Genomic DNA, 13,129 nt, shown 5'->3' with positions numbered 1-13,129 from the left:
ACATTCAAGATCAGATTAAGAAGGTGTCTTTTACCACCCACAGGCCTGGAAATTTACTTTTTAATTTAACTGAAAACTTAAGTGCTTCAGAAATTGATGGAAGGGTCACCATGGAACGGTCAGTACTGTGTCCTACCAGGTACCTACTTTACCCTGCCTGGTGCGTGGCTAAGAGGAGACAGCAGAAGAAAAAGAAGCATAGAAGAACATTAACAAAAAAAAAGCCATTTTATTGAAAATGAAATTCAAACTTCAAATTAATATTACAATCATGAGAAAATGCCAAACAATTCAATTTACAGTTGCAACATACAATACAAATAGTCCCTTTGAAGTTGAAGTAAACTGATCCACAATCATCGTCTGTGGCACAAAGCAGAGTGTGTTTGTACAATATGTGCATGAAAAGCAAATCTCAGGTGACAGCATTTGAAAAAATAAAAAAAAAAAATAAAGCTTGTATTTACACAAAATGCTACAAATATTTTGTTCCAGCGGAAATTCAAGACTGGTAAAGCATATTTAACAACAACAACAAAAAATTGGAATGTCACTCATATTACCTAAAACAAAAGTTACTGTAAAAGTATGGTTTTGGCTGATATACTTAAAAGTACTGCATTTTTTTTTTAAAAAAAGCAAAGAGTTATCTGTAAACATGGAAGTAAACAAAAATCTAAAAAAGTTCTCAGAAAATGTTAAAATGAAATGCATTCTATTTAAAAACAACAAGAAATTCAGGGGTTCAGAGAATGGGGCTTCTTTGAGCTCATGGCTGATCTAGGTTTTAATTATTGCTTTTGCTCATGGCTTGTTGTCCGCGTGCAGCCCGGCACAGGGCCAAGCTTTGCTTTGCTAAGTGTGAAAGTGCAAAATTTTATCCCCACTCAAGATGGTACCTGTGGAAACTGGTAAATCTTTGCTGGGGGGACTGCTGGCAAAAAAGTTCAATGCTAAGAAAGACACAACAGATTTTTTTTTTAAAAAAACAAACCATAAACGCCACATGAATGGTGCTGCGGGTTAAAGAATTGACTTTACTCATCCGTCCTGCCCCGCTGACCCTGATCTAGTTACCCTTAGGAGAAGGGAGAGGAGGATTTAATCCTCCATTCGGCAAAAGGGACATCGTGCCTGTTGTGCTGGAAGTAAATCTTTGGTAGGATAAGAGAAGTTGAAAGTAAAAAAAATCTTTAAATCTATGACTGGTGCCAAAGATTGCCACTCACTGAAGGGAAGGGCTGTCGTACCTTTGAGAAAACTCTTTTCTGTTGATGCTAAGCACCTCACAAAACATCAAATAATCTGATATGATTTAATACATAGTGCCAGTTGGGTTTGGTTTTTTTTTCCCTGGTCTGAAATCCTGATTCAAAAGCACTTCCAAGTAAACTCAAAAGCATTTTCCGAAAGCTTTGAAGAGCATCTCTGCCTGTACAACTCCCTCTGTGACCAGCCTGACGTACTGGAAGAGATTTTTCCAAAGGCACCAGGAGGGCTGAGGAGCACGGGGGGTCTACTGAAAGTCAAGAGGCTGATGCTCCTTCATCCATATGTACTTTGAAAATCCTTTCCTTCCTATCTCAAGAAGGCAGAGCCAGACGCCTGCCCACACGGCCAGGGAGGTCGAGGGCACGGATCAGGCACATGCGCCTCAACCAGGAGGAGAAAACGTTTTCAACGTCTGTCCCTAATGGTCCAGTTGAAAAACCGCTGGGACACAAATAGAGTCCTGTTGGTACTGAGCAAAACAAAAGTCTGGTCTGTGCTGGATTTATCCAGAAACAAAAACCAAGTGCTTGAATTTTACAACAAAGTCTTAAAAAAAAAAAAAGAAAAAAAATCTGGGTTGCTGCCTGCAGCCACTCTTAACAACATTTCAACACAAAAGCACCCTAAAAATTACTTAATATGCATACAGTAAACCTTAAAAAGCCCTTCTCAGCAATAACAAATAATGTACAAATATAGTACCTTTTATTAAATAGGAAACAGCTTGCACTGGCAGTACATCTTTTTCTCTTGCTTACTAAACAAAAATAAAAAAAAAAAACAAAAACAAAACTGAAATGTGTAACCAGACACTGGCTTTTTAAGTGCTGCTGAGACTAACAAACGTATTTTACAGTTACAAATAAATGGACAGTGGTATGCTTCAAGCTACCACAAACCAACAATAAATAGAATCAATTACAGCTTCCATCTTTGAAGGAAAACTAAGTATTAGAAGGAAAAAAAAAAAAAAGTGTCTTACTTATACTTTAAGCATACTTGGTATACAACCTTTAGAAGGCAAAGACTTTATTATTTATTTATTTATTATTTATTTATTTATTAAGAGCGCATCATCACGCAGATCAGAGGGATGTACCATGCTAATGGCAACTCGTTTAACAGCTTCGCTATTAACGAGCGGTGACGGTGTTGTCCGGCTCTGTACGGCTGTGCCCACCGTTGAGTTATTGCCATACTTTGGAGGTAGCCAAAGTACAGCCAAGGAGCGGCGTGGTGGCCAGCAGCTCCCCGAGGAGGCTACAGACGGCGATGCCTAAGGCAGGGGGAGGAGGGAGTGTCAGCAAACCCCATCAGCACGTGCCAAACATCCCGTCAACCCAGGCTGAACATCACCAGCTTGGGGATAGCGTGGGGAGGGCGGTTCGGCTCCCACCGCATCCAGCCGATGCCGCATTTGCTGTAGCAGCCCTGGGCTGGGTAAAATTTGGGTGCCTCTGCAGGATATTTTGGTGGCAGACAGGTTGATGAAGGGTTTTGGGTGCAACTTGCTCTCCCTGTATCCCACCTGGGAGCCCCAGTGTGGCTTTTTAAGGTGATTTTTTTATCTTCAGCAGAGGCGAGTATCATCACCATTGTGCTTGTCTAATACAGCAACAGCCACATCGGCTTCAAAGTCAACGCAGCATCCTTACGGCTCAAGCATTTAATGCTAACGGGTGGTGATTCCCTACCAGGCAGCTTCTGTCTTGAGTTTTGAACCCTTTTATTCCATCAAATAGGCTAAAATGGCAAGGGGAGGGGAAAAAGTTTCACCAATTTTCCCTTACTCCCATTTCTGAGATATTTGACAATTCATTACTTGTAAAATACGGGCTTTGAAACGGCTTTGATTTTTCTTTGGGAAAACAAAAACCCTGTCAAAATTCAAATCACGCTGTCAAAACAGAACATTTTAAATAGGAATATTTTCAAATTTCAAACTTCTGACAAAATCCTGGGAGAAGAAGAAATCAGGGGAAGGGTGGAAAATATTTCACCCTTCCTACCATTTTTTCCAGTGTCTCCACAACTACTGATTAAAAGGCAAGACTGTGTTGAAGGCAACCAGACAGCTAATAAAAATATTTCAAACACAATATTTCCTTCATAAGTTATATAAAAAGATCCTACATCTCAAATCATTTGATGCATTGTGGATGCATGTGGATGCATTTGGGTTGGGTTTGTCATTTTTAAATCACATTGTAGACTGTTTCACACTGGAACTGCTTTTCAGAGTTGGGTAAAGGTTTGAGGTTTAAACCATCGCAGATATGTAGTAAGTAAAAAACAAAAAACAAAAACACTTTTAGAGACCGAAGTCAATATATCATTACATTAAGAAACGTTTAAAGGGTCCAAATGTCATTAAATAATTATAAATATTCTTTTAAAGTTATATGATGATTCATGTTAGCAAACAACCTCAAATTTTACACATTTATAATTTAAAAAAAAATAAAAAAGAACATAGCCAAACACAAATACTATGTATACCATTTTGGCTCTGCTAATATATATTGCCATTTTCATATTTTGCATAAGTAATAACATTTTACTTTTTGTTTTTAAAGGTTTTGGTTGTTATATTTGTTTTTTTTTGGCTAATTGAAGGCAAAAATGAACGGATACAAAAGCAAAAAGGAAAGCCCAGGGTTGTCTAGCCTAACTTGAAGACTCATTCTCTTGAAGTACCCAAAAACAAACCAAAAAAAAAAAGCAACGAACACAGAGAAGTTCCAACTGTTATCTGCAGCAAGGCTCGGACAGAGATTTTTGGGACAGCTATCTTCATCTGAGTGTGTATCATGGCAAAATGGAAGCAACTCGCTCTTTGCTCTCCTTTTTATGTGCACCAATACAAGCCAGTTGAATTGCACTACGGGCGTGAAGAGGGTCCCATACGTTGTATGATTGCAACTGTATCTGGAGTTCATGGTTAGGGGTTTTTTTATTATTATTAAAAAATAAAAGGGAATGCAGCCTTTGCCTTGCATCACCATTTTTCTCCTAATAGCCGGGGAGTCCGTTCTCTCCTCTTGGCAAAAGTACTCGCTAGTTATTACAACACGCTAGACGCCCCCCCCCAAAAAAAAGAAAAGAAAAAGAAGAAAAAAAAAAAGGAGGGGGTGATTTTTCTGTGTGTGTGTAAAAAGTATATTTTAAATATAAAACAAGGTAAAATGGTTCCAAGAAAAAAAAAATATATATATATGTGCTTTGATCCACATAATCTGAAACATGAGTTGTGGTGTGTTGGTAACTCTGGTGTTATTTATGGCCATTATCATCCCGTCTACGCAGTTGCACATATCAGTAAAATCTCTTTTTTTTTTTTCTTTTCTTTTTTCCCTAAAAAAAAAAACAACCCACAAAAAACAGGCACTTCATAGTTAGTCGACCGTTTTTGTTTTTTTGGTATTTTTTGGCTCGCGGAGGTCAGGCCGGTTATAGAAGAAATCTCAGTACGGCCTCCAAACGGACTCATCCATTCTGCCACTAGAATTCAAGACGGTTGGGGAGCTGCTGTGGCTGCCATCCGCCTCCACACCGTCACTCTGGTTGGGCAAGTTAGGGTTTAACAGCGTGCTGCCGTTGGACGTGGTGGTGCACGGAGGAAGCATCCTGGAAGGGGAACGGTCCCCTCCTGGCACCATGGGGAACTGGTATGATCCTGACGAAGTGCCATAGTAGAGATATGGAGTGCTGCTGGTCTGGAAAGGTCCACTTTGGTTTTGGGAAGAGCCGGGGTAGGGTGGTGGTAGGTAGGTGTGGTAGTGAGTGGTTGCGGACATACCCAGTGACATGCCTGAGGTGACTGGCGGTGTATAGGTAAAGGTGGCTGGATAGTGCATTCGTGGGTTGGAGAAGCGGCTCTCAGTGAGGGATGAAATGCTTGTGAACTGCCTGGGATCTGAAAATGGGCCCAGCTCTGAAGCACCTAAAAAATTATAACAAAAGACGGGGGAAAACAATTCTGTAAATACCATTTTTTGTATCAAGTGATGATAGAATTTTATTTTTCTACAAAAACCCACTTCTTTTGGCCCCCAAGAGAACAGCAGATCATAGCAAATAATACATTGCAAGGAACAGAGTCATACAGCTGTCTTCTACAAGCGCTGGGCCAAACTCATCCCTGGTCTAACTCCACCAATGCCAATGGAAGGAGCAGCATTGCCAACCTGAAGCGTTCAAAGGTCACAAGTCAGGCCGGAAAAAAAAGTACCATCTCAAAAATCAAGAGATTGAAAAAGAGCCAAAAAGAAAAAGGTGGATTTGGAGTTGATTTGCATTCTGGTTTCTGAGCTTTGAGGGTTACGTGTCTCTGGGTTTTTGCTACAGCCTCTCGAGAAACTCGGGTCTGGTTGCACACGAAAGCTGAGATTCCCACCTCAGCACACGCCGTAGGGAGCTGGGGTTTTGAGAAAAGCAGAAATTACCGTGCAACTCGTAATAAAACTACAAGAGTTGGCAACACTGAGTTAGTTGCACCACTGATACCAGGGGAGTTACACCGGGGGTGACTAAACCCCACTTCTTGCCTTAAATCAATTTATTTAGGTGAGGATCTGCTCAGCTACTTCCTATGGCCAAAAAAATATCATTCGCTGTATCTGAAGGATGGGCAAAGCGACTGAGCCGATAGCAAAGATGCAAGTTTTACTTTTCACTGCAGTCGATGGAAAATTACAAGCCCAACACTCTTCTTGCCATTGAAAGAAGTTGTTTTGCTATGTAGTCTGTGCAGTCTGGTTGAAAAAAAGACCACAGAGTTTATGGCTACTGTGAACGTCTGGATGGTAACGCTGTGAATTGGAGTCTAACGCAAAACAGGGACGGGTAAACTCATTTTGCCTAATTTCTAATCCCACATCAAACACCCCAAGTTTCGGAGCAGAACTGGAAAGCAAATGTTAGTAGCTTGGTGATCTGCTTAGGAGACTGTGGGATGGACAGGGGCGGAAGAAAAAAGATGGTGAAAGCTCATGTTGAGAGCCAGAAAAGTGGAAAACAAAAAGGGTGTGGGAAAAGGGACAGGGGGAAGAGAAAAAGCCTAATGAAGAAGTACAGGAGGGAGGGAAATGCATCAACCGTATGCAGTAGATACAGATATATATTTTTATAGAGAGAGAGCTGGAAAGAGAGGGGTATAAATAAAGGGGAAAAAATAATTCAATCAAATGGGCTCTCCCTGTGCTTCCCAGCTGACACTTCTACAGCGTTACACTTTTACAGTCCTCTAGGTCTGAGGGTTCACCCATCTCTACCAATCTATTGAATCTGATTTACCTAAACAGAAAGTATGGCACCTTCTAGATGCCAAACTGACATGCTAAATACTGAAACACCCTGACTGTCCTCAGTGTAAGATGCAGCAATGCTTTTCCTTGCAGATAGACTGGAGATCTGACCTGGCAACTCTCCTGTGTAGAAGGAAGGTCCCTCCAGCCCTTCTGCCTCTGGCTCCCTACAACACCCACAACAGTAGTTACTCTCAAGAAACAGAATCAACAGACCCTGCCACCTTGTGTGGCACATTTGATGATTTAAATCACTATTCTCTCCTGTTCTACCAGCTCATTTAACCCACGCCTTCAACAATACCTAAAAGTGGCAGAGGAGTGAAGCTCAGGCACCACCTGGGTTCAGGCTGGAGGACCTGGGCCACAGCCAGCCAAGCATCCAACATATGCAGCCTGAAACCCAGGGATAATAATATAATCTGTTGTCTCAAAAGATGTTGAATACAGAGCTTTAAATGGGCAGTAAAAGCCCATTTTAAACCCCGGTGACAATGTGATTACTATTATTTTTATCTGGAACCGAATCAGTGACCTACGGGTGAATGGGTCTGTCTCCACCATCAACCCCTCCAACCACAGCACCGTGGAATGTAATATAACTTGTACCTTTACAGCAAACACTCTACTGCTTGATGCAACTTCTTTCGTTCCCAACTGCAAACAATAGCTAGAGGCAATACCACCCAGATTCAAAGCTGTAATTTTGGAACACTACCCTTTATATTGTGAACAGGTCTGATACGTATCTGGAAATATAAGGTTAGAACATAATTTCCCCAGCTGCTCAAAATACTGAGTTGCAATCTGCTACTGCTTATACTATTTTTTTTTCATTGTTATTGCAACTCTCCCAACATGAACAGAGTTGCTCCTAGTTTACCCTGATAGAAGCTAAACAAGACTTTTAGAATCAAAGGTAGAATTGGTATGAGTGTCAGGGTGTAGAAGAACATCGGCATTTTTGGTTTTCTTTGCAACCATTTCTTTTTTTTTTTTTTTTTAATAACAAACTATCCACACAGTTTTACACATTAAAAGGCAATCTTCCTTTCAGGGCTAGATCCAAATATTATCTGTTTGGGTGCTGCCAAGAGATCAAGTATGTGTCGAATGACTGGGAATGTGCACACCACACGTAGGCATTTCTCATGTCGGGCTACAGACCTCCTTACATACCCTAATAAATCCACACTTGTTTGTTTTTACTGTTGCTTATAAAGCACAATCCTATTTACCCAAAGGCCAAATAACTATAACCCTTTCTTATCTCACTCATGGCTGTGTCTGCATGGCTCCTGCACCCTCACTTCTCCAACCTGCCTTTTGCCCAAATACCTTCTGCTGTCTCCCTAACTCCTTGCACTAAGTTCAGATTTGTTCCCAGCCTTCTGTATCTCCACTGTGTAAAGATAATTTTGGAGATCAAAACCAGTTTTCTGTGATGCCTGTTCTAAAGTTTTACCTTCCTCCTCCTCCTTTCTCTGTGCTATCTCCTTGTGTTAAGGTTGATTTTGGTCCTAACTTGCAAACACGAAATGCATATTCATTTATATGTGGTTAGCTCTTTGCTGGACTGGGAAGATAAATAGCTCTTCTGGGTATGGCGCCCATCTTTGTATATCTAGTTGCACATAAATAGTGATGTTGATCAGCAATATAGTAACATGACAGTGCAAGTAAATAATTTATTTATTCCACTCCCCAGCAGGATTAAAGATTTATGCTAATTTTTCCTCCATCAGAGCAAGAAAACAATTTGCATCTGTGAATTCCCACTCTCGTGATAGCTTGGATTAAACGGCTGAAGCACAGATCCTCCGCCCTACATCGTGGCCGCATGATTGCGAAACCACACTTCTGTAAAGAGAAGAGACTTTATTTTGTGCCGCCAGAAAGAGAAACACGGCAACAAGCACAGCAAGTGATCTTCTCTCCCTGCGCAGTCTGATCAGCTCACTGTGCTTGACAATACAAAAAAAAAAAAAAAAGTTAAAAAATTGAAAAACAATCCCTTTACATTTGAAGGAGCCCAGGTTAAATGGGTTTTAAATCTTCCAAGCTGATTCCTCCTTAACATAACCTGGCACTCAAGTTTTCTGAGAGCCGTACATTTAGAACAGAAAAGTGATCATGTTAATATACCAATATATATGCTAACATCCTAGATTCAAGAATACTGCACCAGTGTGTTTCAAATTTAGAATAAGAACAATTAAAATTCCATGTGGTTTCACTTATTTTGATGCAGAAGCCTCATTAAAAACCCTAGACTTGGGCATTTGCCAGCAGCCAACTAAAATGGTTTTGCATTCGCGCTTAAAAACCAATTTTACCTGTTGCAGCTTTGCAGCTCTACCGTTTACAGCTGAATGCATAACATGGTCATTTCTCTTTTTAGGTTTACAGATGCCAGCTAACGCCAGTTAATGTTCATTTCTCAATTAATAAGCTGTGCTTGTGGTTTGCAGAAAATAAGGCAACAAATTTCTGCCAGGTTTACAGCACTTTGGCCAATCACTTCCAATTGTTAAAGATCATAATGTAGTGGATAGATTAACTCCTTGTGCATATAGTATGCTGACATCTACTTTAAAAGGTTATAGGATAATTTTGTAACTTACAAATATTGCAATTTGCTTTGTCTTTTTATGCTATAAAGTCACTACCAAAAAAAAAAGGGGCCTTTTGGCTTATCGTATATGTCTGATAGGGAAATTTCTAGCACATCAAGTCTATGCATAAGCATTGAATGCAAGAAAACAGAGTGGTGCTGTATTCAAAAGTCACTGAATAGTCTGTCTCAAGGAAATTCAGCTACATATAGTTAAATACATTTACCAGTAGCTAAATGATTCACTTGTGTTTTGGGGAACTTTAGTGTTAAGACATTCACTGGAGCAGATACCAGATTTTGTGGTTTTTTGTTCAATAGCTCAATTCAGGCTGAGATGTAGCACTAATTGATCTATTAAAATTGTTTTTTCCTTCCCTAACATCGAAGTCTATGAATTAGATGTGCAGCTTGGATTACTTACAGCTGATAACATCGCGTCGTGTGAAGTATGCCACACACTTCATATGATGAGACGATTTTCAGTCTCTTACAGCTTTGCCAAAGTTTAAACATTCTGGCTGAAATTGTCCATGCTGGGCGTCTGTCTCAGGCTAAATTGTGATTTATGCATTTATTTGTTTTTAAAATTTCAGCTGAAACTCTTCTGCTGGGAAAAATATATTGTTTTACTAATCTTAAACTCTGAGGAGCCTTCCTTTGAAAAACTGTACCAGTTCCACGCTTTGAAGTAAGGGCTTGAACTTTGGAATAGGAGTGGCTTTTGTGTGAGAGACATTGCCATGCAAATCCAGCCAAATATGAACAAATCATAAGCATTCTGCCTAAAAATGGGCAGAAGAGTCTATGCCCCTACAAACACACTTGTCCAAAGGCTGTAATGAAATCCAGGAGTCCCAAGTCTCAGCATTTTAGGAAATATCTGCAAATGTTGCTGAAACAGGGGGACATCCCCACACATCCCCACGCCATTCCTGATGGATAATGGGTCCTTTGGTGGCTCTGTTCACTGGGATGGCAGATGCTTGTGTAAAAGGAGTGAAATGATGGTCCATGTGGGTGTTTGTATGATATTGCAAAGAAAAATTTGGGAAGGCGGGGTTACTTGGGGTTTGCTTTTTTTAGAAATCTGAGAAACTATAAACACGAGAGACAAACAAAAGGATATTATTAAGGTTACCAAGTGAGGAGTGAGAAAACCAGAATTCAAGTTACTTCTCCATATGCACTATGATACAGCATTCAGTTACAGGAGAAGGTGCTTACTCCTTCAGCATACAGGTTGACCTTCTCTGGAGATGTATCAGAGTTGAGGAATAGAGAAGACTGTTGTCTATAAACCCCCCAAATCCACTACTGGAAGAAATCAGAAGGGGTGAAGTGAACAAGACCAAGGAGACATGATTATTTTCTCGAGCAAACTGAATTTTATATGTGTTTCTGCCGCACAGCTCCTACGTGACTCAGCTGAAATCTCTCCAAATCACATTTTTACTTCTCTCATTTTCTGTGCCCCGCCAAGACGTTGGCTTCTGATTTGCACGTGTGCTAAATATTCACAGCTGCAGCCGAAGCCAACAGGAACATAGGTCTGAACTTAAGGCTAAAGACAGAAAAAAAATTCATGCTGTAGGTGACACAAAGAAGGTGCACTGAATTACACGAGACCTGAGAGTCAGTCTCAGTACACTTTTTAAAGCAGGTTCTTTTCTTTCCTGGGAATATTGCACTGCAACAAACTGTATATAAACGCTATGGAAGAAATATTAGAGCAAAGTCCACCAAGAAATTAAGAATTGCGCCTTCAGAGCAGAATTTAATGCTCTGCAATAAGCAAGGCCTGAGGAAATGCAAAGAACAAGAAGAAAACAAAATATTGAAGAGCCGCTCATTAAGTTAGCACTGTCCATCCCGTGCACTGAATGAGACAGGAATCCCGTGGGAAAACTATCATGTGATCCTGTAATTAAAATCTGTAATATAATGCATAAGCAGAATGAGGCTGATTTAAAGTTGCACGGGCAACGTAAGTACTGAGATTTCCCAATTTCTGAGCACTCAGTTTTGCAATCTTAAGGATTCTTTGCAACTTTTGGATGGGGGGGGAGTGATTATCTGTCAGCTCTGTTTTCCCCCAAGCATCTTTCTGTATCAGGGAGAGAGTGTTATTTTGCTCTTCATTTCATTAAATTCTCATCACCTGCCTCTGCTAATAAGTGTTCAGTGAATCACACACACCACGACCCTTCTCCTGCCTCCTTCCAGGCATGACTTTGATTCTCCAAAGGTGTTGTACCAGCTTCCCTCTGGATGCTGCTGCAGGATGGATCCTGCGACTGCAATTCCCAGGGATCCCAACCCGTCTCCTTGTGTATCTATTCCTTGCTGTAGCTGTTAGATTCTGATTCCCCAAACCTACGCTGGTGCTCAGCTTTGGGCCAGAGCTCTAGGACATTCCTCTCACACATCTACTACTGACCATGTGTCTACATACTGCAAGGATGAGGGCCCACAGAAATAATGCTCAGGGCTTCTCCCTCCCCGCCTCACTTTTGGGATGAGCACACATCCTTCGGATACTTGCAACCATTTATCATAGGAAATGGTATGTTTTAAAATGCCCTTCCCTTCCTTTTAATTTAGAAAAAAAATGAAAATTTTTTTTAAAAAGCGCGTTTTACATATTTTTTAAATTTTTTATTTTTCCCCATGTTACCCCAAGCAAACAATAGCAGCAGAAAAGGTGTGAACTGGCCCTCCCTCCTCTTTCCTGCACCTCAACAAGGTGTTAACTTCAAGGCCTAGTTGGGACCATTTAAACTGTAACATTATTAAGCACAGCAGTCTCACAAAAGTCAGAGGGAGGAAGGAACATTTTAACCCCTTCAGAGTCTCACGCACAACAGGCGAGAACCTAATTCTAGTACATCTCGTCTCGCCGTCCCTCAGTACCCCAGTTCACACGGTAAACTGCACGCTTGTGCCTTCTGGTATTTAGGTAACAGGACTTTGGCACCTAAAGTACCACGGATTAATTTGCAGATAGATGTTTTCACTGAATTTATGGCACAGCACCTAAGCCCTTTGCTGAGAGAAACACCCCATAAATAACATAATTAGCAGCGATCATTAAAGTACCACTCGTGCAAATAAAGGAGAGTGCTTCCCAAGCAGAGCTGTTACTTTACTTAACAGCAAAATCGGGGTCTCTTTGCATGTCTCCAGCCCAGGCTCCATCATTACCTGCCCTGCTCCCTCAATAGGACTTTTCTACTGGATAAACTGCGCTGGAAGATGATTTTCTTTAGGCACCAAAGTCTTGCTGGCTGACACTATGCATCTAAACACAGGTGGCTGCTGGCTGCACCTCAAGACATAGCTCATCTTAAATTTAGCAACATGAATGGGCAGCAATTCCTCCTGTGTGTGGAAAAAAGTAACAACCAACCCCTCTTAGATGGACTGTTGGGAGCAGAAATGCAGCTATGAAAGCATCAGTCATCACTGTCTCATTTATAGATGTTGCCTCTTGTGAAGTTTCACTTATACAGGACTCATAAACCTTTCTAACGAGAACCACAGGAGGGGGACAAATGGTCATATTATAGAAATACAGTAGTGGTTGTGACCTGCCATCCATGGCAGCCTGTTGACCTGGTGTGATGGGGAGCCTCTGAACTTCTTGGTCTTTGCTATCTCGTCTCAGCGACCTTCAGTCTGGAGCTGTCACAGATCAATTCAGGTGGAAAGAAATTGGTAGTATATCAAAATCCCCCTGCTTGTTTAAAGTCTCAAGCCATCTACGCATCACATCAGAAGCAAAAAGTAAATGTTTCCTGGAAACAAGTCTTGCAGCTCTGCAATGCTGCCTGCCCCGAACACGCACGCAGACGCCTATCGCTCTCTGTTCAGTTTTCCCTAATTTCTTCTTCTGCCTGAATTTTGGCCGCTGCATTTTTTTTTCACTAACCCCAGT

At 41.0% G+C, this 13,129-nt stretch overlaps 1 protein-coding gene across 1 annotated transcript in view; it reads right to left on the bottom strand.

Moving 5' to 3' along the window:
* Positions 1-4,736: 4,736 nt before the first annotated feature.
* The window catches only part of RUNX2 (RUNX family transcription factor 2), an 83,277-nt gene continuing 74,884 nt past the window's right edge, over positions 4,737-13,129 (bottom strand). The window contains exon 6 of the mRNA XM_010175732.2: positions 4,737-5,215. Coding sequence (XP_010174034.2) covers positions 4,737-5,215 — 479 coding nt within the window. The remainder of the gene's footprint in view (positions 5,216-13,129) is intronic.

Source organism: Antrostomus carolinensis, unplaced genomic scaffold, assembly GCF_000700745.2.
Source record: "Antrostomus carolinensis isolate BGI_N321 unplaced genomic scaffold, ASM70074v2 scaffold4919, whole genome shotgun sequence".
Lineage (NCBI taxonomy): Eukaryota > Metazoa > Chordata > Aves > Caprimulgiformes > Caprimulgidae > Antrostomus > Antrostomus carolinensis.
Note: the sequence above shows the minus strand (reverse complement) of the source record. Positions and strands in the feature narration are given on the sequence as shown.